Genomic DNA, 23,725 nt, shown 5'->3' with positions numbered 1-23,725 from the left:
TAAGATTAATAGCAGTGCTTTGCATCAGGATGCTGAGTCGATTTTTCAGGGAGAAGATTATACTCGGACTGAAGAACATCCTCCTTGGCATAACAGTATTCTTTGCACATATCTACCCCAAGGGCTTATTTTGAAACTCATGTCAGAGGTAAAGATCAAGCATCTTTCAGTTAACCTGTAAAGCACCTACACTCATCTCATTCATATTGATTTTGTTGTAGTACCTAATGTTGCAGAAGCGGGAATATGGGCATGGGTAAGCATTCATCACAATTAAATTTTTAGGATCTTGTGAAATGGACCATAAGGGGTTTCAATAAAAACAAAACATAATTTGTGAGTAAAACAGCAGAAACTTCTGAAAAAACAGTAAATGATAGAGGGCGACAAAGGAATGGGTGAAAGACAAGGGAAATAAAGGGAGCTTCAGATGCTGTACCTTAGAGTTGTGTGACAGATGATCACCATTAGGGTGTTTTAAGTTTTTCAATTAACCAACCACAAAAGGCTGCTGTAAATGGCCCTGAAACACCCTTATAAACAGCAGGAAAGGTTGGTTATTTTATTAACAGTATGTGGTTTTGCATTTTGGGAAATAATACCTTGAGTAGATTTCTCTTTGTTTTAACTTTTACCACAGCTAGTTTATTGGAAAATCCTCCATAGAAGCATGCAGATATTTGGACACAATGATTTAGCATACTCCTGTTTTTTCTTATGCCTTGTTTGATGGTTTTTCTTATCTCATATCTATTCATTTTGGGATATGCTTTAGGCACTCCCTCATTGGTTTTCTCTAGATGCTTGCATGCCTTTTAGTCCATTGACCTATTTTGGTCACTTGAGGTCATTAATATGATTTTATTTGTTACTTGAAAAATATTTCATTCTATGGTACTAGTTTTTTAATTACGCAGGAAAGTCATTGTTCCTAGGGGTGCTCATGTGAGACTCTAAAGAGACATTGAATAGTATTCTTTTACTTATATGTATCAACTGTCTACTCACAATATCTTGAATTGAAAAAAATACGAGTTTATGCTTCGTCTGTGGATTAGTGAAGCATTGAGTGATACCTGAATATAACTGCCATACTTTGAATTCTGTTTGCATCACTGCAGGATGACAATTCTTTCAAGACATTGTTAGATTCTGAAACTGATGATCCTGAGGTGATTTGGAATTTAGAGATGAGACAGAGGCTACTTGAGCACCTAACTAATGAATTGGAACCGTATGTTAAGTTCCGTGCATCAGATCCCCTGGCATTGTATATTCGTAGTCCAAAGGATCCAGTGGAATATCCAGAGTTGGCAGGTCTCTCTCTCTCTCTCTCTCACACACACACACACACACACACACACATTCACTCACTCACTCAAACACATACACAGATTAAGCATCTTTCATTTAACCTGTAAAGCACGCACACTCATCTCATTCATATTGATTATGATGTAGTACCTAATGTTGCAGAAGCGGGGAAATGAGCTTGGGTAGTCATTCATCACAATGATGATTTTCAGGATCTTGTGAAATGGACAGTAAGGGTTTCAATAAAAACAAAAAATAATTTGTTAGTAAAACTTAAAACAGCAGAAAATTCTGAAAAAACAGTAAATGGTAGAGGGTGATAAAGGAACGGGTTAAAGAGAAGGGAAATGAAGGGGTCTTCAGTCACTGTATGTTAGAGTTGGTGACATGGCGTGGTAGTTGGCCACCATTAGGGTGTTTCAAGTTTCTTCAAGAACTGGCCACAAAAGAACACCCTTATAAACAGCCGGAAGGTTGGGTATTTTATTAACAGTATGTGGTTTTGCATTTTGGGAAATAATATCTGGAGTGGATTTCTCTTTGTTTTACCACAACTAGTTTATTGGGAAATGTTAAATCTCCTAATACCAGCCCAGATTTATTTTCTCACTACAATTATTTATTCCCAACAATATATTTTATTAATAAATTAAATCCTAAATTACCAGAGAATAAAATCACTGGTATTTTTCTAAAAATATATGGAGCAGAAATAAATTGTAGAGATCAATCACACATTGCAGTGGAAACAATGTTGCACGAAGCGGGAGCGAAGTGGAAGCGCGAAGCGGAAGCGCAGAGCGCGGAAGCGTCATTTTCCAAAAATCTAGGAAGCGAAGCGTCCGCGGAAGCGTCTGCTATATATATATATATTTTTATATTTTTTTGCATTTATACTCAAAACAAACATCCCAAATACCAAATTAATTGTAGAAGACATGAAAACATGCATATTTTTGCATAAATCAAGATAGATATGGCATCCATGATTCCATTGTAGTTACTAGTATGTACAACAATCATCTATATTCTAGCTATTACAAACATACATCAAATTTTTAAGCATATTATAAAACATAAAACATTTAAGCATATTATAAAACATAAAACATAGAGCATATTATGATTTATCTAGCAAGTGAGCAACTGTCAACATTTGTCATGTCCAAAATTCAAATAATAATGTTTACAAAATATGTCACTTGGTCACCGCCAAGCCAAAAAGGTTCAAAATTCAAATTCACAAGTCTACAAGTCTAATGAGTAATCTATGACAAAAAGAAGTAGATTGTGAATATATCTACTAATCTCTCCTCCTTCCACCACGAATAGAACGTGATGGCGGGCCTCCACGTGGTGGCAATGAAGAAGATGGTCCCTGTGTAAGTCGTGGCACTGGAACTGATGAAGAAGAACCCCCTGCCGTTGGTGTTGAACCATGGAACCTAGAAACCAAGGGACCAGATGGGGGTGGGGGTGGTGGCATATCAACACCCGTGTCATCATCCTAGAATCGCTCAAAAAATTCATGCAAAAAAAAAAACACTAGTTAACAAAAAAATTAAAAACATGAATTAGAGAAATGCTTTATAAGGGAAAATTGGAAAATTCATACCACAATGGACATACCTGGATAAGAGAATCCTCTAATTGCTCTAGTCGCAACACTCCATCCTCCAAATTGGGCTCCTCTGGATTCTTGTCCCAAGTCAACAAGTCTTTATTAGACTTTGCATCTTCACAGTAATGGGACAACAATCGCAAGTTGTAATGAACATAAACCAAGCTCTCTGCCCGGTCTAAATTCAACCTGTTCCTTTTAACACTGTGGATGAAAGAATAAGAGCTCCAACACCTCTCTGCAGAAGAAGTGTTTACCACCTGTGATAGCACCCGCAATGCCAAACTTTGTAGAAGTGGAGTAGGCCCTCCATGCATGTTCCACCACTCAAGAGCAGAAAAATGCTCTCGATCTTGAATTGCATGCATGCTCCCAAATGGACCAGTGTTGCTCGTATAGTTGCTCACCTGTCTCCGTACCAATGCAGCCTCCTCATTATCAGGGATTAATCTACTCAATGCAGCCATATATTTTTCGTGAACCTCTTTATCTTGGTGTGGTTTTTTCCTGCTTCCCCCCCCAGGTGCTGGTGTTGAAAGCCATGATGGATGATAGTATTTAGGTGTCAAAACATATGCTAATGCATGCAATGGAATATTTAGCATTTCCCATCGGTTTTGCACCTCTTCACGAATATAATTGTACAAGGTGGTATCTCTAGGCTCAACAATGTCTTTAATCTGCCCCAACATGCTATCCATTTGCTCATACACCTCCCCAATTACTGGTCGATCTGAATCTGCAAACTTGATCATGTAATAAATTGGTTTGGTGAATTGCAAAACATATTTAACCTGTGACCAAAAGTAACTGTCAAGAACAGTGTCCTTGACTGCATTAGCACCATCTGTGTCAGTGTTAATTTCATCCCATGTTTCAGCACACACCAGATTAGTTAAAGCTTGTCTCACCCTCACTAGCCGCCTAAAGGTGAGGTAATAACTAGCAAATCTTGTCTTTGCAATTTTAAGCAATTGCAACTTGGAGTAAGTGCCATAGAAGTAGTTTACCCTTGTATGCCCTGTGATGAATTTAATGAGCTGCTTCCCTTTCCTGTAAACCTCAGCAATCCACCCACAATCTTTGTGTTTCACAATATCATGCATCAAAAGGTTCAATGTGTGAACCAGGCACCCAGACCAAAAGATGTGTGGATGAGTACGCTCAATAATTTTTCCTGCTGCCTTACAATTTGCTGCATTATCTGTGATCACTTGAACCACATTATTCGGACCAACATCTTTGATTGATTTCAATAGGAGATCTGCAATGTTTTGTGCAGTTGCACTGATGGAGGAGGAGTCATGAGATGCAATAAATACTGCACCACTAGAAGAAACACCAAGAACATTTATCAAATGTTGGTTTCTAATATTTGTCCACCCATCTGATACAATGGATACCCCAGAATCCACCCACTCATGTGTAAAACGTGTCAAAGCTCTTTGAACCTTAGCTTTTTCTCTTTCTAATAACACTGTTCTAGCTTTCTCATAGTTGGGGGCCTTGTATCCTTTTGGGGCTTCATTGATGGCCTTTACCATGTCATGCCAATAGGGAGAGCGAAGCACATTGAATGGTACACCGCAAGCACAAAGAAAACAAACTATCTTTCCATCCACATCATCCCTCCCAGCAACATTAAGGAAATCCCCTATTGTTTTTCTACCTCCAGAGGTTGCAGAAGTACCATGAGGAGATGGGCAACTACCAAATTTAGAGGTTGCACTTGATTCAGAATGAGTTTTTTGTTTCTTGTTTTTTTGTTGTGCAGCCATCTCTATTTGGATGTATTTTGTTCTTTGTTCAGCTGAAATTTTTGGGCAAATTTGTACCCCCACAGAACCCTTTTTTTCATCACTGTCCAGCACCCCACAAAGATGCCTCCTCAGACGGGTATATGAACCACAATATGGTTTTCCTCCATGACAATCATGAGGGCACATCCATTTGTAAGATCCACCACCCTTTCCCCCATCAAGTTTGGTCACATAGTTCCACAAGGGTGTTGTTGTACCTTTCCCATCTTGTGCTTCAGTGTCCCCTTCAAGTTCATCCCCTTCCTCTTCAAACCCTTCCTCCTCATCATACATTGGGTCACCAAGTTCATCCCCTTCCTCTTCCCCTCTATTCCTCACCCTTGCCATCATTAAAACCAAGAGTGGAATGATACATAGAAGCCAAAAGAACACCATCTTGGAATATGGATATAGGTGGTGGACAACCTGTAAATAAAGGAGCAAGTAGAAACAATGGGAAAGAGTAGGAGAGGGAGGAGAAAAATACAATTTTTTTTTCAAAAAAACAAGGGAGTTTGGGGTTTGAACTTACCTCTTTAGCTCTTGTAGATGAAGTCCTCCAAGCTCTTGCTCCAAGCTCCTCCTCCTTCTCCTAGCTCCTCCTTCTTCACTCCTCCAAGCTCTCCTCTCTTCTCCTCTCCTTTCCTCTCTTCTCTTCTCCTCTCCTCTCTTCTCTTCTCCAACTCTCATAAACTCAAAGTGAGAAAATGAGAAGAGAATGGGGGCTTTATTCTTTTCTAAACTCACCCTAAACTAACCCTAACCTCACCCTAACCCACCCCCTCATGCTAACTTAAGTGAACTTTTAAAAAAAATTAAAAAAAATTCGAGTTAGAATGCTGCCCGCGCGGATTGTTCTGGAAGCGCGGTTCCGTGGCTCGTGAAGCGTGCGCTTCCGGGCCTGAAGCGTTGCGCTTCCGGAGGCCCGAAGCGCCCTCCGAAGCGCGGATCCGGCCCAACGCAACCTTATTTCCAGGAATCGCTAAAAAAAAACGGAATCGCGCTTCGATTTTTTTGGAATCGCGCTTCGGGGAGAGGTTCCAGAACGCTTCCGTACGGGACGTGATTCCGGCCTCGGATCCGGGGGGGGGCGATTCCTGCAACACTGAGTGGAAATAATTCACCCACACCAATTTATTAATCTGGAAAATCAGGGTTTCAGCCCGTAGAAAATTTACAAAGAAAAATACAGTGACTGGAACCTGCAACTAGGCCCCATTGGAATAATTCAGCTCAAGGAAAATTGGGCAACTGGAAATTGGTCTCTGAAGAATTTCGGCTTGAAGAAAATCAGCCCACCTCTCACTAGAAAATCGGCCTCTGTGCCTTGCTCTCACTCAGTCCCTTTGCAATCGCAACTTGGCCCTGGCAAGTCAGCCTCTGCAGCCACTGTGCTTCCTCACTTCAGCAATTCAGCCTCTCCAATTCCCAACAAATAGGCCTCCTGGAAACACCCTGAAATTATCCCTGTATTCTTCTTCCTTCTCCTCAGTTGCACTGAGCCTCGCGCTCCAAAGAATTCGCTCTCTCCTTGAGAAAAATGCTTTCCCAAAAATGTTGTGGCTGCCTCTCTCTCATGTTCTTGTGTCTTCACCTCTTCGCTATGCTTCTTTTATAATCTTCATCAAACCCAAATCCCTAACCCTAATCTCCCTTCTAAGTCACTTAAATTATTTATCCTTAGAAAATGACTTAATAGTTCACAATAATTAATTGACTTTAATTATTGTACTTTTCCTAAGTGAGACCTAGAAAAAAAAACATAAATCAGTTACTCCACCAAGCAAGCACCTAAAGAGGCAATAAATCATCTTCCACATGCTAAGACACCAAGCCTATGTAGAAGACCTTTCGAAGCTACCACACGCTTCAACGAGAAATATTACACACACACACATGCACATGTGTGTGTGTGCGCGCAAGGCATGTATGATCAACTCTATTCATAGACACCCTAGCATACACATGAAGTTTAAATATTGGAAATAAATTAATGACCAGATGATAAAAACATGTTCCAACTTTAAGCATACGAATAAGCCATATGTTAAGTTCCATACATTAGATCTCTTGGCCTTGTATATTCTTAGTCCAAAGGCTCTAGTGGAATATCTAGAATTGGCAGGTCTCTCTCTCTCTCTCTCGCACACATACATATGCACATGTGTGTGTGCATACACATAAGAAATCACAAAGGCATGCGTGATCAATACACATGAACTTTAAATATTGGAAATGAATTAATGACTAGATGATAAAGCATGTCCAATTTCAAGCATAAGAATAAGCAATTGAGGTTCAATGAAGAGGACTAAACTATAACAACTTACTAAATTATTGTCAATTAGCATTTTGTGCCACTGGAAAGTTTGGAGTTGGAAGGTGATTGATTTGACTGTCCCTTGCTTTAATATTTGCAAAGTTCTCAGCCAGAGTCCATTTGTATGGCTACAGTCAAAGTAGCATGATACTGTATGCTCTACATTTTTTCCTAGGCTGCAGAAGGTGAAATGCATTCACAACCATGGTCTTGATTAATCTTTTAAATTTTAATATATTTTTATTTTAGTTTTTATTAAAATCACCAAGGTTGAGGATTCTAATTGCTTCCATGGCCTTAAACTTCCTTATGTCACATTCTTGACCCTTAAATTTGAACTGCTTAATTTTACACTCCATTTTATTTGTTGTTTCCTAATCAACTTTACCCCCATATAACATGATTCAGAGAAAAAGCCACTCTATGCTAGTTCAATGTTTCTCTCGTTATATACTCCTCTCCATCATGTATCAATCTCAAAACAATTCAAGAGACAAGCTTGTGACAAAGAGCTTCAATACCATCACTAATGGATACATACACTTATGACTTTCATCAGTTCCCTGATGCTTAGCCTGAATTATTCTTTACTCTCTCTCTTTTATTAAGTACACCAGATTAGCCCTTACATCGCAGCAAATCTGGTTTTCTCCTGAGCAAGAAGGGCAAGCACAATGTTACTTGGGAGCGGGAGCGGAAGCGGGGAGCGGGAGCGGGAGCGACCATTTTCAGAAGCTCCCAGTTTGGGAGCGAATCCCGGAGCGATTTTTTAAAAATATATATATATTTTTTATATTTTTTAATTTTTGATACATATATGTCAACAAAAACATGTAGAATGATGAATTAGATATAAAAAACATAAAAAAGCATAGATTGAACCATATAACAACAATCATCTAGAAGTTATAATCTTCATCAACCACGTCCGCAAATTAGTAACATAGTAACATACAACATATTGAGTCTCATGATTCATCAATCTTAAAGTTTCAAGCTTTCAAAATTCAATATATAACATTTATCATCATTGATCACCAAAGTTGTACTTGTAAGCTAAGTGTAACCATTACAACAAATAATATCTAACATGAAATGAAATGTTATAAAATGAAATGAAATGAAACAACTTTCAACTTTCATGAAGCATCATATTCATAATTCATTACTAATGAGTTATAATTGCCAACTTTAAACTTAAATTGTCATATATTGTTTAAAAAAATATCATAATAAATATGAAAGAGTCAATAGTTATAAAAGCTACTAGAAACTAGAAAAGAGAAGTAAATCTATTATCTATTTCTTATGCTTGGGCCTCTTGCCACCACGAGAAATGTCTAATTTTTTAGTCTTGTTGCAAAATCAGGATCTTTGTCATTAATATCACCCTCCAAGCATTAATATCCAGAGGTATCTTTGTCATTACCTTTGTATCTGTATAGGGATCTTTGTCATTAATATCACCCTCTAAGCATTAACATAAGATAGAAAAAGCATAGCATGTCAAGTCAAGATTTTGTTTGAGTGATGCGTACATTTTTAGAAGGGTCATGATAGAGGAGTTCGACAACCAATGTCACTAACATCAAGGTACATAGAGGGATTGGTACTCTTGATTAAATATGAGTTCCATACCCTAATACATGACAAAATTCAATGGAAACATTGCAATCCCCCAATCCTGAAATCCTGAAAAACTGATAAGTCTGCTGGATTTTGAATGAAATCTAAAATTCTACTCTCTCCATATGAAATCCAATGAGGACGAAACCACTCTCAAACATCCTGAGTCATTTCATGGTAATGTTAAAAATTTAAGTAAAATGATGAAAATGAAAATTAAAGAAAATGTCACTTTTACTTTAAGAATTTAACATTACCATGAATAGCATATCAATACTAGGGCCTAGACTTGATCATTAAGTTGCCCCACTCAAAAACTATTTGTTTCTTTAAAAAAAATTGCATTTCGAACATTACTACAAAAAAAAAAATGCAAAAAAGGCAAAACGCTCCCGAAAAGGCAGGAAGCGAATTTTTTTTTAGGGAGCGCGCTCCCGACCCGCTCCCGAGTCGCTCCAGCCCGGAGCGCGGATCGGGAGTGGGGGGGGCGCTCCCCCGCAACACTGGGCAAGCATCTTCAACTAGCTACCCATAGTACAACATGTATCTCACTTCCCAAGTAGGAGTTTAACACAAACCTGGATCACTGATTCATTCAAGCGCTGATGAAAATCCATTTTATAAAAGTTCCTTTTGGAGCCTTCAAAAGAAACATTACATCTCACTTTCCAAGCATAGAAGTGTAATGAGCTGGAATACATACCACAAACACTAAGTACAAATTCGAATTAACCCCAATAACCAAAGATAGCTGCTTTCAATTGAATAGACCTGCAAAATATATGATGAACTCATTGACCAATATGGAACCTGTTATCACCCAGAATATCCAATTTCTACTGGAAACAAGCTAACGTCACATTATTTGATTCTTCTCACTTCAAAGATGAGTGCATGTTAGCTTTAGCGGGTATCTCTAAGTGATCTAAGGTGTCAAATGCAAATTAACAATGTTAAGTAGTACGTGAAATTGATAAAACACACTGCTGTTCAGCGTAAATCTGAGTAATATGCATTGGCAAGGGGAATTCAATCTAAAAATGTGAAAACATGGAAGAAAATGCAAGAAAATACAAATAAAGTTGGGCATACAAACCAATGCAAAATCAGGCTGAAAACTATCAATTGTTGTGTGAAAACAGAGATGAATTGCAAACTATACTTGCTGTTTTCTGTGCTGGAAAGCACTAACCAAATGCCATTTTTGGATTTTAAGTATTTTTTTACACATGCAAAACGATGAAGAGATATAATTTCTCCCTGTTTCTGCAATAAATGTAGAACACCAGCAAGTTAAACTTGCAATTTTTTTGACAGGAAACTTTAAAAAAATCAATAGAGTAAAATTGAATAAGTTTGTTTTAAAATGATTAAAGTAACCAAGTAAATTGATTGGTGCATTATATGGAAAGAAAGCAAGGAAAACACAAGCTATTTGATTTCTATTACTCAATTTCTTGTTATGCATGCAATTAAAGGAGGTAATATTCTGTGAATTATAGAATTTCTTATTGTTTGGTTTGATGACAGCATACAACTATGGGCACCCCCCCGAGACTGGAAAAACATGGTGATAAAGTTAGTTGTTTGCATTTATTATGCAGGTTTGCAATCATTAAGAAATTTCATATGCCTTGTTACTGATCAAATCAAGTGTTGTTAAGGTCCTGACAACCTGTTAGTATTGACGCACACGAGGTAGGGACCTACTATCAACTTGGCCCAAGTCCTCACTATTTAGGCTCAACACCCCCTAAATGGCCATGGGAGGTGCCTAAATTAACCCTAAGCAACTTGGCACTAAGATTAGTGCTTTTAATGGAGGCACCTAGAGTGAAGTGTTCACTTATATGAATGTCTAGCTATAAAGGGTGTCACTGTAGTAGTTGTACAATGTAAACTAAAAAACAAATTTTGGCAGCCAAAACTCAGAAAATATTTCATGCAACCTATGTATTTTGGTCTACACTGAAAATTCTAACAAAAAATGTGATTATTTTTTGATTTGGATCACTAGTTGAGGAGTTATGACTCAAAACAACTTGTTGTCCTGTGTAGCAGATTGTAAAGTTTGTGGAAAAACATAGGGGAAACAACCTGATTTGATTGTAACAGCCACCTTACAGGTGCCTTAGCACTTATAGATGATTAGTAGAGGGGTGGAGAAGATACGAGTGTCAATATGGAGGCTTTTGAGACCTCCCCTCAACTAAAATATGATTAAAAAATGAATTTTCAGCAAGTCGGAAATTACTTCTCAGAAAGCTGTTGATTTTTAATGTACCTTGGACAAGTGGTTTCCCATGGGTTAGTCTCTACCTAGGGAAAAATGTCCAAAATAATTCTTTCCTAAGTGTGACTTTATAAAGTGAAAGTGACTTTATAAGTGGTAAAGTCAATGTTAAATTATAAAGTGAAAAGTGACTTTAGACATAAAGTACAATGTGGGTACTTTATTTAATGGGTGAGTTAAAAAATAGAAAGTGAGAATTAAATGCACATTTATTCTCATCCCTTGATCTAAATGAATCTGAGCCATTAGATCTTAGGGTTGCCCAAAAGTCATTTAGGGAAACAAAAGGGGGAAAAGAAAAGAGAGGGGACATTCATTCTTCATGAGCATATTGGAAAAAGGAAACCGAGAGCTCAAGAAAAGTTCTGAAGGAAAAATTTGTTGCGGCAAGATGAAGGAGTGATTTCTAGGCAAAGTTGGGCATGGAAATCAAGGTTTAGAAGAGAGTAGAGGGTACAATACGAACAACATTGAATGTTGTGAACTGCACGCCATTTGAGAGAAATTTTTGAAAAAAAATTGAAAAAAAAATTGAAAAAAAAATCTGTAGTCATATCTGTAAAATACATATTTTCATCTTCGAGTGGGCACGAAAATCGAGACAAAGTGGGCACAGTTTTCAAGGAGTTTTGGGCTGAAGAGATAAGTTGTATTTTGCTGTTTTGTTTTGTCTGCAAATGTATTTTTTCCTGAACTTGAAAGATAAATAAATTTGAAGAGCTCTTTAACAGGTTTTCCCTGGAGAAGATTGAAGGGGTTTTGCCTGGGTCTAAGTTGACCGAAAATCTGTGTATTTTCATGTGTGTTGTTGGTTTGGTTGTGTTTTAATCTGAAAATTTCATTTCCAGAATTCTATATGTTGAATGTATGTTTATGGGAAATGGCATTTACTTGAATGGGAGTGATAAGATGAAATTAAAATGGGGTTGTGATTGTTGGAAACATTTTTTAGTCATCAAATTTCAACATGGTACCAAAGCTACAGAATGAAATTTGCAGTTTGAACAACAGACAATAGTTTGGGACAACAAACAGTGGTTTGGACAACAAACTGAATTTTTGGATAGAAAACTCAGTTTGGACAACAAACTGATATTTTTGGACAGCAAACTCAGTTTGGACAACAAACTGATATTTTTGGACAGCGAGGTGAAATTTCACATAGACTGAACTTTTGGGACAAAAAGGTGTGCTGGAAAGTTCATTTCTCCATTTTCTTGGTTTTGTAAATTTTGGACAGCAGTCATGGCCATGTTCTTAAGGATAGAGGACATACTAGATGGGATATCCAACTATGCCGTTTGGAAGGGAAAAATTCAGACAATGTTTGAGGAGGCAGCAGTTTGGGACATAGTGCGGCAAGTGGTTGTACCTCCTACTGCTACAGACGAACTTGCTGAATTCACAAAAAATAATGCCAAGGCAAAAAGGATTTTGATGGACAGTTTGAAGGATCGTGTCGTTCCTCAGGTGAGAGGAAACACATATGCATATCATATGTGGACAACTCTAACCACTCTCTATCAGAGTGTTGAAATTTCTAAGTCTAACCTGTTAGAAATTTTCCTACACTATCTAGTTTATTTCTCCTACTTGTTTAATTACTGAACAAGTTATTTAACCCCATAAATACTGAAATAAACACAATGCAGTCTCAACCATATACAAATCATCAACTAAAAGAAATAGACAAGCACACAAGGGACAATGTTATTTTTGGACAATTGTCCCCGGAAAAACCCAACTTGGGAAAATTGATGCAACAGTTCCGAGGCTTTTATCATTAAGCAGATTTTCTTGAGTACAACTAGGTGCCAAACTGGCTCACCTAACAGAGAAATCTATCTGGCAGTAATACCTCTCTTCGGAAGCAGATATTCTGAGACTCTGCTCCACGAAACTCTCTCCAACGCCTCTCTGAGGCTCTGTGTCAACCCTCCTGGCCTTTGCGTAGCCTGAAACTCTCTGCGTCAGCCCTCTCATGCTCTGCGTAACCTTTCTGGCCCTCTGCGTCACCTCTGCAGCCTCTGCATCCCCCACATAGGCCCTTTGGCCCTCTGCACAGTCACTGCTAGCCTCTGTGTGGCTTCCGCTAGCTCTGCGTTTGCCTCTCTGCCTCTGCGTTGGTCTTCCAACACTATCTCGGCCTCTCTGCTATGCATTCACTGCCCCTCGCTGCAACTCTGGTCACTGGTTCGATTTCTCTTAGCAAACCCCGCTCTAGAAAATCGAACTGACTGATCAATCTGGTGCATCTCCAACTAACCCTCAAGCCTCCTCTTGTACTTTTTCTATTGAGTCTTCAATGACCGAGATTACATCTCTAATCAACGGCTAAGATTAGGTTTGGCTTGATCCATGTCCTTTAGAACCTTTTTACCCAGTTTTATATTAATACCCATTAATATTTTTATTTTCCTAAGTTTAGAGTCTAGACTTAGGAACCCATTAAAAATATTAATTATTTGCATATCTCTCTCATCGGGTAGAATTTCCCCAAACCATTTCTGGGTCTTGGATATCTCATGTGCTTTAGCCTCTCCACCAATTTTCATGGCTAGAGCACATCCAATGCTACCCCAAATCAACACTCCCTCTTAGCGAGGAATGTGCTCTAGCAATACTCCACCACTGATTATCAACCTGATCATCCGACACCAAAACCTATGTTGATGCTTGGCGTTCCTTCCCAACATCCTCTGCACTGCTGCATCTTGTATTGATGCCCATGGCTCTATCACTGCCACTGCTACATCTATACGGCAGCTCCCTCTGCATTCGTGTTGTTGTTGGTCCTTCCTCCCAACACTGCATCTACACTACAACTCTCTCTCATCATGTTGCATCGTGTTGCCCATAGCACTACCACTGCTACTGCTGCACTGCAACTCAGTTACTGAGACAATGGTAACTGATCTACCCAACTACTGACATCCTTGTCAGGCTAGAAACCCTCCTGATGTTGAAGCTCTCTCTGCTGCTATCTTGTGCTCCCTCTGTTGCCTCTGTGTTGCTGCAACAAACTCTGTGCCTCTCGCACCGCTGCAAACACCTCTGTGCCTTCCTGCACTACTGCAACCTCCTCTGTGCCTCTCACACTGCTGCAAACCTCTCTGCACTGCCAAGGACTACTACACTCTAGCACTCTCTGCCACTCCATCCGCATCTGTTGTTATCGACATCTGCCATCCTGCTACTGTCACTTCAGGGCTCTTATAGCCGAATATGATCCAAGAGTTTGGGTACCTCAAGGATCCTGCCCCTCATCTCATGTAGTCATCCTGACTACAGCTCGATGTCACCCCACCTATTTTCTAGTGGTACATGAGCACTCATGGCATAATCGTCATCATCCTCTACCTCCTTTTCCGCCTTAGCTGGCGTTGCCTTGGAGTCAGACGCCTCTCCCTTATTCTTCTTCCTAGGACACTGGGTTGCATAATCGCCCAGCTCCCCACAGTTGAAGCACTTAATCTTGGAGAGGTCTTTTTTCTTTCTTTTACCTTGCTGCCTCGCAGATGCCAGACACGCATCCACTTCCTCCTCTTTCTTGACCCGGGTTCCTTTGCCACTACTTCCTGCCTTGGTCAGCCGTTTGATCTCTTCTTGGCGAAGAGCTGCCCACAGTTCTTCCCAATCTGGAAGATTCACTTTGCCCAAAATGCTTTGGACGAATGTCTCCCACTCCTCGAAGACTGCGTTCAGGGCGGTCCTCACCATTAACTCTTGTTCTGGCGTGGCTCCTATGGAAGTCGGTCCCGAATCTCTTGCAACCTGCTAAGGAAGTGATCTATCTGCTCCCCCTTCTGCATCTGATATGACCACAGCTTATTTTCCAGTAGCATCTTCCTTTGCACGAAAGTGCCTTGATACAATTTCGTCAAGGTATCCCACATTTCCTTTGCCGTATTCTTCTTGGAAATATGCTGAACTACATGATCCTTGACCCCATCAAGGATTATGCACTTTTCCTTGGCCATCACATCCTCATACCTTTCGTTATCAGCTGGGTCCACTGGGATAGCAACGGTTCTCAAGGCGAAGGCCTTGATGCGATGTCTATCTAGAATAGACATGATCCTGACCTTCGAGATGACAAAGTTGGACGCCCCGTCTAGCCTGTCTTGATCCCTCAGTCCGTTCATGGCCATCTCTGCTCTTCTTTTCAACTGCTTTGAGTCTCTACTTCCCTCCTAGAAGTTCTCTCTTCGACTCCCTATGAGTCTCTACTTCCCTCCTGGAAGTTCTTCTGCCAACAGTCGAATCGCACCTCTCCGATCTCCTTTGCTCCTGCAACACTAATCTGGATTTCTTGGCTAGAAATCCGCCTAGGTAGCGACTCCCTTCTACCTTGGTTCTGTCCCATTAGGTACTGTTCTGCCTCAACAACAACAACACCCCACCAACTTCACACTCCACAATCTGCCCACAACTTCCTATGCCCCAACAACTGAAGAACTGAGCCTCTAGGCTCTGCGCAATCCCAACAGTGGCTGAATTGCTCCACTAGCCAACTGTGTCACTCCTACTTGGCTGAGCAGGATGACGTGGCTCTTCTTGAGCCTCTTCTGCCTCTCACTGCTTATGCGCTGGCCCCTTTTCTGGCTCGAACTGATGACGCAAGCCCTCTGCGTCACCCCTTCTCTGCTGCTTTCTGTTTAGGAACAACTTCTGTCCCTCGAGACAATTGTTTCTGCTGCAAATTCTCTGATTCAGCTGGTGCCTTCAACTCTCATGTGATTTGCAACGCTCCGATACCATGTTGGAACTTCTAATTCTAACCCGTTAGAAATTTTCCCGCACTATCTGGTTTATTTCTCCTACTTGTTTAATTACTAAACAAGTTATTTAACCATATAAATATTGAAATAAATACAATGCAGTCTCAAACATCTATAGATCATCAACTGAAAGAAATAGACAAACACACAAAGGACACTGTTATTTTTGGACAATCATCCCTGGAAAAACCAAACTTGGGAAAACCGGTGCAGCAGTTCTGAGGGTTTTATTATTAAGCAGATTTTCTTGAGTACAACTGGGTGCTAAATTGGCTCACCTGACAGAGAAATCTATCTGGCAGTAATACCTCTCTTCAGAAGCAGATATTTTGAAAGTCTGCTCCACGAAACTGTGTCCAACGCCTCTCTGAGCCTTTGCATCAGCCCTCCTGGCCTCTACGTCAACCCTCTGATGCTTTGCGCAACCTTTCTGGCCCTCTGCATCACCTCTGTGGCCTTTGCGTCACTCATGCAGGCCCTCTAACCCTCTACGTAGTCACTGCTGGCCTCTGTGTGGCTTCTGCTAGCTTTGCGTCTACCTCTTTGCCTCTGCGCTGGTCTTCCGACACTATATGTGCCTCTCTGCTATGCATTCATTGCCCCTCGTTGCAACTCTAATCACTGGTTCGATTTCTCTTAGCAAACCCCACTCTAGAAAATCGAATTGACTGATCAATTTGGTATATCTCCAACTGACCCTCAAGCCTCTTATACTTTTTCTGTTGAGTCTTCAACGACTGAGATTACATCTCTAATCAATGGCTAAGTTAGATTTGGCTTGATCCATGTCATTTAGAACCTTCTAACTCAGTTTTATATTAATACCCATTAATATTTTTATTTTCCTAAGTTTAGACTTAGGAACCCATTAAAAATATTAATTATTTTAATATCTCTCTCACCGAGTAGAATTTCCCCAAACCATTTTTGGGTCTTAGAGATCTCATGTGCTTTAGCCTCTCCACTAATTTTCATGGCTAGCGCACATCCGATGCTACCCGAAATTAACACAGAGTACCAATGAGAGCAAGAAGAAGGTACTCAGAGTACCTTCTGCTCATTATCTTAGCAGGGTCAAACAGGTACGTGATAATTTGATTGCTATTGGTGAGACAGCTGCACCCACAGAGTTAGTTAGTAGGATAGCTATAACGAGACTTCCTAAGTCTTTGGAAATGTTGTTACCTCTAGGGAGAATTTTCCCAATTGGGACAAATTCTTGGATGACTGTGTGAAGCATGAGATACGAAAGACTGACAGTGGTGGGGTGAAGATAGCAGATGAGGAGGATGTAGCCTTGACAACCAAGGGGAAGAACAAAGGGAAGGCCAAAAAAGGGGCCTCATTAGATGGGGCTAAGGGGAAGGAGAAGAAGAAGAAGAAAGATACAGATACATCCAAAGTCAAATATTGGGCATGTCAGAAGATGGGACACTATGTTGCTACGTGTCCTAAGACGAAGAACAAGCGGAAGAAGGGTACTACAACTTCAATAGAGGTGGAGCAGTTTGCTTCACAATTTGGCTAGGATTTTGCATTTATTACTTCTACATCGAGTAGAAGTACATCGTCCGATGTGTGGTACATAGACAACAAGGCTTTCCTCCATATGACAATTGCACAGGAGTTCTTTTAAGAGCTTGCAGAGAGGGCACTTGATATTGAGATTGTACTACGAGATGACTGCACTGTGAGAGTTGTTGGTGTGGGGACTGTGACCTTTGAGAGGGAGTCTTTGCCTCCTTTGAAGGTTATGGATGTTTGGCATGTTTTGGGGATGAAGAAGAACTTGATTTCAATGTCTGCTATGGAGGAGAAGGGGTTTGATGTCACCTTCTCAGGAGGGCAGGTATTGATGCATCCAAGGGGAGCTTCCATCACTTCGGCCAAAGTGATTGGAGTCCGCTCTGGGAAACTAAACAGGTTCAATTTTCAGTTGGCAAGAGCATTGGTGAGTAGCACATCTGGTAGCACTCACACTAGTACCAGTAGCAATAGAGACTTGTGCGAGTTATGGCATTGGAGGATGGTGCATATGCATCATGGAGCTTTGAGAGTATTGAGTGAGATCACTACTGGAGTTCCTGATTTCAGTGTTGAGCATTATGAGGTCTGTAGAGGGAGTGCTTTGGGCAAGTACACCAATAGGTATACTAGACTTGATTCATACTGATGTTAGTGGTTGTATGTCTCATGTGTCTTTGGGTGGTTATGAGTATTATGTTATATTCATTGATGGCTACTCTATGAGGACTTGGATATATTTCCTGAAGACCAAGGGTGAGGTCTTCAGTCGCTTTAAAGAGTTCAAAGCTCTTGTGGAAAAGCAGACTAGTAGGAAGATTCAGGTCTTGAGGTCAGACAATGGTGGTGAGTACACCGATGGTGGGTTTTTTGACTTCTATGCACATGAGGGCATTAGGAGAGAGTTCACAGTTCCTTACAGAATGGGGTGTCTGAAAGGAAGAACAGAGCTATTGTTGGGGCTGCTAAAGCGATGATTCATGATTAGGGATTGCCTTTGTTTTTGTGGGCTGAGGCCTGCAATACTGTTTTTTATCTTCATAATAGGAGTCCTCATAGAGTATTCGGGAATATGACTCTAGAGGAGGCTTTCACTGGAGAGAAGCCTAATGTGGCACATCTTCGTATCTTTGGATGTCTCACATATTCTTATATCTCCAAGGAGCAGAGGACAAAGTTGGAACCCAATGGGCTACTTGTACGAGGCCATGGACAGGGCCAAAGAATCCATTCAGACCTACTATGATGATAAGGGAGATGAGGGGTTTTAGAAACAACTCCTATGGGAAGTGATTGATGAACGATGGAACAACACACTCCATCGTCCCATTCATGCTGCAGAGATCTACCTGAACCCCACATTTTCTTACCCCTGTGGGTTCTTATTTGATGCTAAGGTCATGGATGGATTCTTCACTTGTGTTCAGAGGATGGTGTCATCTCTAGTAGAACGTGCAGAAATCTCCAAAGAAATGGAAATATACATGATGGCAGGTGGCACATTTAGCTTTGATATGGCTATGGTTGATAGGAAGACTAAAATGCCAGGTATTTTTTAGTTTGTTTCAAATTTCATTGTCTCTTCAAGTTCATAACTTCATACTTTGTTTCAACTTTCAACTTTCATTTCTTTTTCTTATGTTTATCTTATTTATAATTTTGTTGTAAATGCATGGTGGAGAAGCTATGATTCCAGAGTACCCCATCTGTGAAAACTTGCCATTCAAATCCTCAGCCAAACATGTAGCTCCTTAGGATGCGAGCGCAACTGGAATGTATTTGAAAAAATACACACCAAGAAGCGCAACAGGTTAAACTTAAAACTTAAGTCATAAATTATTTCAAATTTTCAATTAATTTTTTGAATTCATTAAATAATATTTTTTTTATAATTATTATTTTATGACCTTTGTACGGGTTGGAGTCCCAGCGACTTAATGACATGGTCTATGTCTACCACAATCTTCGATTGTGGGTGAGGCAACTTGAGAGGACACTTGATATGGACGCCATCTCATTGGATGGGATTGTCCGTTATGGAGGGTTAAGGCCGAGGGCCTCTCATGGAGTCTATCGATGATTGGTTAGAGTAGGAGGTAGTGGAAGGGGTAGAGGGGGTGGAGGAGGAGGAGCAACAGGAGGAGGAGGTGACACCACCTACCTAGTCTACCCTTGTCACCAGTAGAGGGCGTGGGGAGGAGGAGCTCCTAGTTCTTCAGCCTCTAGAGCACAATAGAGTCCACTGCCGACTCCACTGGCATCTACATCTAGAGGAAAAGGTTTTGCATTTTCTCACAAGAGCGGCAGAGGAAATCAATAGTATTAGTTATTTGGGTCATTTCATTGTATATGACATTATGACTCATGATATGAGATACATTATTATATTTTTTGGTGATATTTTGAGGCTGAGTTGGGACTCGGGAGTCAGGACTTACTATTTAGGACATGATTCACTGTTATGTGTGATGTAGCACTAGAAATTATGTTACACATCTTATATATTAGTTCTTTTATCATATTTATGTGTCAATGTATTTATTTTATGTTGTAGATGCTTTAGATATTACAAAATTTGAAAAAAACAAATATTTTTGTATTTGCCGATTTTTTCCTGATTTTTTCCCGATTTTTAAGGTTTTTTTGATTTTTTCCCCTCGCCAATTTAATCCGGATCGCGCTTTTTGCAACATTGGATAAAACCAGGGCATTGTAGCGTCCTTCTAGTTGGAGTTGGTAAATTACGGTGTTGGAGCATCCTTTTAGTTGGAGCTGATGAAACCAGGGTATTGGAGTTGGTAAATCAGGGTGTTGGAGCTGATAAAACTAGGGGGTTGGAGCTTCCTTCTAGTTGGAACTTGTAAATGAGGGTGTTGGAGCATCCTTTCAGTTTAGTTGATAAATCAGGGGGTTGGAGCCTCTTTCTAGTTGTTGCTAGAGAATCTTGGAAGTTGGAGCTTCATATTGATGTAATCCTTAAATAACTATATTAAAAGCATTTGGTGGTTTTTCTCCCAAAAGGGTTTCCACCTAAAAAATCTCTTATGTATTGTCTTTGATGATGTGCATTGTTGAATGGTGTTGTTATTTGTTCATGTGATGGGATGTTTTGATCTGATGCAAATGTTATTTAATGCTCTGAAGATTAAATTAACTAATTGAAGTGAAATACTTATTCACCCCCTCTCTGTTGGAAATATTGAGAGGGGAGGTGAATCAGTATTTCTTTTACAATCATTATTTTATGCCAGTTAAGATCACTTAGTAAAACTAGAACACAAAATGTACAACAAAAGAATAATTTTTATTAACAAGAATAACGAGGACTCCAATCCTCTTTTACAACGATAGTTTGTAGTATGTACAATCACACTTATAAACCCTTCAGGGCTCCAACCCTAAACGAAGACTCCAATGTTTGATTTTAAACCAAGCTCCAACTTGTACTATATTAGGCTCCAACCTTGTGTGAGGGCTTCAATCCTCTAGGGCTCCAACCCTCTGCTTCAATTCTTTAAAAAGGTTTTAGTACTGCTTTACGACTGTTAAAATTTGATAGCTCAGGGATGAATTTCTCCTAGAAGAAATCATATCTTTCAATTTTGTTTGAACCACCTATAATAAAATTTCATTTCTAACAATTCTAATATGACTTTCCAGAAATAGAAAGTCATGTCTAAATGATCAAGGATGATGTCGACATATGTAATCCACTTTAAAATCAAATCAATCATGATTATTCAAGTCAAGAATTAATATTTTTATCTTAACTAGTATTATTATTATTATAATACTATTATTTATGAAATAGTCTAAAGTCATTCACATTTAATGGATTAATAAAAACAGTTTTTCTCATGGAATAAGTAAATTAAATTGAGAATCTCTTACTTGGAAAATTGAACCTCTTTCTTGGAATAAAATAGTAACTCTACACTTATGAGAATGTAACTTTCCCTCTCTAAATCAATGTATGGAAAATGTGTAACTCCTCCTCATTAAATGTACTTGTAACTCCCTCATTCAATTCGATTTGTAACATTCACCAAATATTCTCTCATCTTTAAGCGTAACTCTCTCTTTCTCTACTTCGAATTGTAACTCCTCAAGACAAGTGTACCTCTCTCTATTCTTGGGTAGTGTGAGCAAGTGAAGAGTAAAAGCAAGGGAAGAGCTAGAGCAAGTACAAGATCTTATCAAGAGAAGGAGATTTTCAAGCAAAGAGCAAGAGCACTTTAGCTCTTAGTTGATTAGGCATTGGTGACTTTATTCATTCTCATTCTCTCTCTCTTTGTGTTGAAAAATGTGTAACTAGGTTCAGTCTTCATAAGTATGAAATGTATTCTTGTAAATATAAAATGGAAAAGAAATTGTTATTATTATTGGAGCATGGGTTTCATGCTCAAGTTCATTATTTTATAGGTCAAGCACCCATTGAGTGCTTCTAGGATTTGTCTTCAATAGAAGAGTCATTATCATATATGGAAGACCCTACGGACACATTGTAAATTGTAAAGAAAAATTTATTTTGTCTTGAAAGTGTCAAAATACCTCCAAGATCAAGTCGGTCTAATGAGCTGTCAAGTTGGCCTACATGAGGAGCCACGTCCACCCTTGAAGAAGCCTATATATAAGAAGAACTCGTCCTCCATTTTGATCACTCACTCACTCATCTCTCATGCGATGAAGCAGAAGAAAGAGAAGTCGAAAAAGGGAGTGTGAAGAAGAGGAAGTAGTTGAAGTCAAGTGTTTGGGTCTTATCTATTCTTTAGGAAGATCGAAGTTAGGGTTTCTGCACTAGGATATTTTGGGATTCGATTTTGAGGCAAAAGAGAAGGGAAGGTTATTACTAGGGCATCTTGCTAGCCCTAGGACTCAAGTCAAGGCAAGTGAAGTCAAGAGGAAGGCTATTAGAGGGAGATCGAAGTCTCCTAGAGAAGTAGCAGCAGTTGCAACAGTCACTGGGGAGTAGACTTTCAGATCTATTGGGAGATCGAAGATATTGCAGCAAGAGGCCATGGTAGACTTGATCTTGGAGGGTATTTGTCTGAGTCTAGTTCATGGTATTCGTCAATTGAAAGATCTGAAAGATAAGAAGAGATTTTCGGGTTTTTCCCTCAAGAGGAGGGGTTTTGACCCTGGCTTGCAACCTATATACCGTGTCACTATTCTTATTGTTTTAATAGCTGTTTGATGTATTGCATATTGGAATAATAACGAACAAAGCTAATAAGTAAAAGGTAACACAAACAGTTATTAAGTTAAGAGAATTAACATATTCATTGCCCTATTGAATTTTCAACATGGTATTAGAGCTTTGGTTCTATAAGGGCATCATGAAGATCTCCTCTACTATGAAGAAGGTCATCAAAAAGATTGTAATCCATCTCAAGAAAGGTATCAAAGAAGCTTGGAGTTTCTTATTCTCTTCAAAGAAGGTATCATTCAAAGAAAGGGATGAAGGTCTCTTCTTGTCTCTCTTTGGGACATTCTAAGACAAAGACATCTGGCTAATTGATAGTGGTGCATCAAGGCACATGACTGGCCACTCCCACCAATTGAAGACCTTATCAAAAAGGAAAATCCGCTTATTCTGTGGAACTTGGAGACAACAGAAGCTATCCAGTGAAAGGCATTGGATCAACTTCCATAAAACTTGAAGATGGAAGCAACATCCACCTCAACAACATTCTATTTGTTCCAGGTTTGCACAAAAACTTACTCTCTATGTCAGGTTTAGAAGACAAAGGAGATAGAGTAGCCTTCATTGATGGAAAAGTAATTGTTTGGGGAAAAGACTCAAGCATAGATCAAGAAAAAGTCATTGGTATCCAAGAAGGAAGGCTTTACAGATTAATACCTCCCGTAAACCAAGCCCTAGTACACACTGAGATTAGTCCATGTGAACTTTGGCATCGAAGGTTTGGTCATCTACATTTCAAAATTCTTCCAACTCTGAATTCCATAGTAGATGGAATACCAAATTTGAAGGAGGGTCATGAAGGTGTCTGTAAGGGATGTGCATTGGGCAAGAATACCAAGAGACCAATTGGAAGCAGTGCTTTGCGGTCGAAAGAAACCTTGGATATCATCCACTTTGATGTGTGTGGCCCTATGACTCCAAAATCACTTGGAGGCCATCTATACTATGTCACATTCATAGATGATCATTCAAGAAAAACTTGGATTTACTTAATGAAAACCAAGGATGAAGTATTTACAAAATTTCAAGGATCCAAAGCTGAAGTGGAGAACCTTATAGAAAGAAGAATCAAGATACTAAGATCTGATAATGGAGGAGAATATACGTCCAAAGAGATTATAGCATTCTGTAAGGAGTCTGGGATTAAGAGGGAGTTGATAGTTCCATACAATCTCGAACAAAATGGAGTCGTAGAAAGAAAGAACAAATCCTTGAAGAAAGTGTAAAAGCAATGTTACACGATC

The 23,725-nt window shown here is 39.5% G+C and overlaps 1 protein-coding gene across 1 annotated transcript in view; it reads left to right on the top strand.

Moving 5' to 3' along the window:
• The window catches only part of LOC149162352 (uncharacterized), a 187,476-nt gene that overhangs the window by 148,443 nt on the left and 15,308 nt on the right, over window positions 1–23,725 (top strand). The window contains exons 24-25 of the mRNA XM_089437229.1: window positions 29–148; window positions 1,122–1,317. Of these exons, the coding sequence (XP_089293355.1) occupies window positions 29–148; window positions 1,122–1,317 (316 nt within the window). The remainder of the gene's footprint in view (window positions 1–28; window positions 149–1,121; window positions 1,318–23,725) is intronic.

This window comes from Pinus tabuliformis, chromosome 5_2 (genome assembly GCF_031772625.1).
Source record: "Pinus tabuliformis cultivar Carrire ecotype Pingquan chromosome 5_2, CPIR1, whole genome shotgun sequence".
Classification (NCBI taxonomy): Eukaryota; Viridiplantae; Streptophyta; class Pinopsida; order Pinales; family Pinaceae; genus Pinus; species Pinus tabuliformis.
Note: the sequence above shows the minus strand (reverse complement) of the source record. Positions and strands in the feature narration are given on the sequence as shown.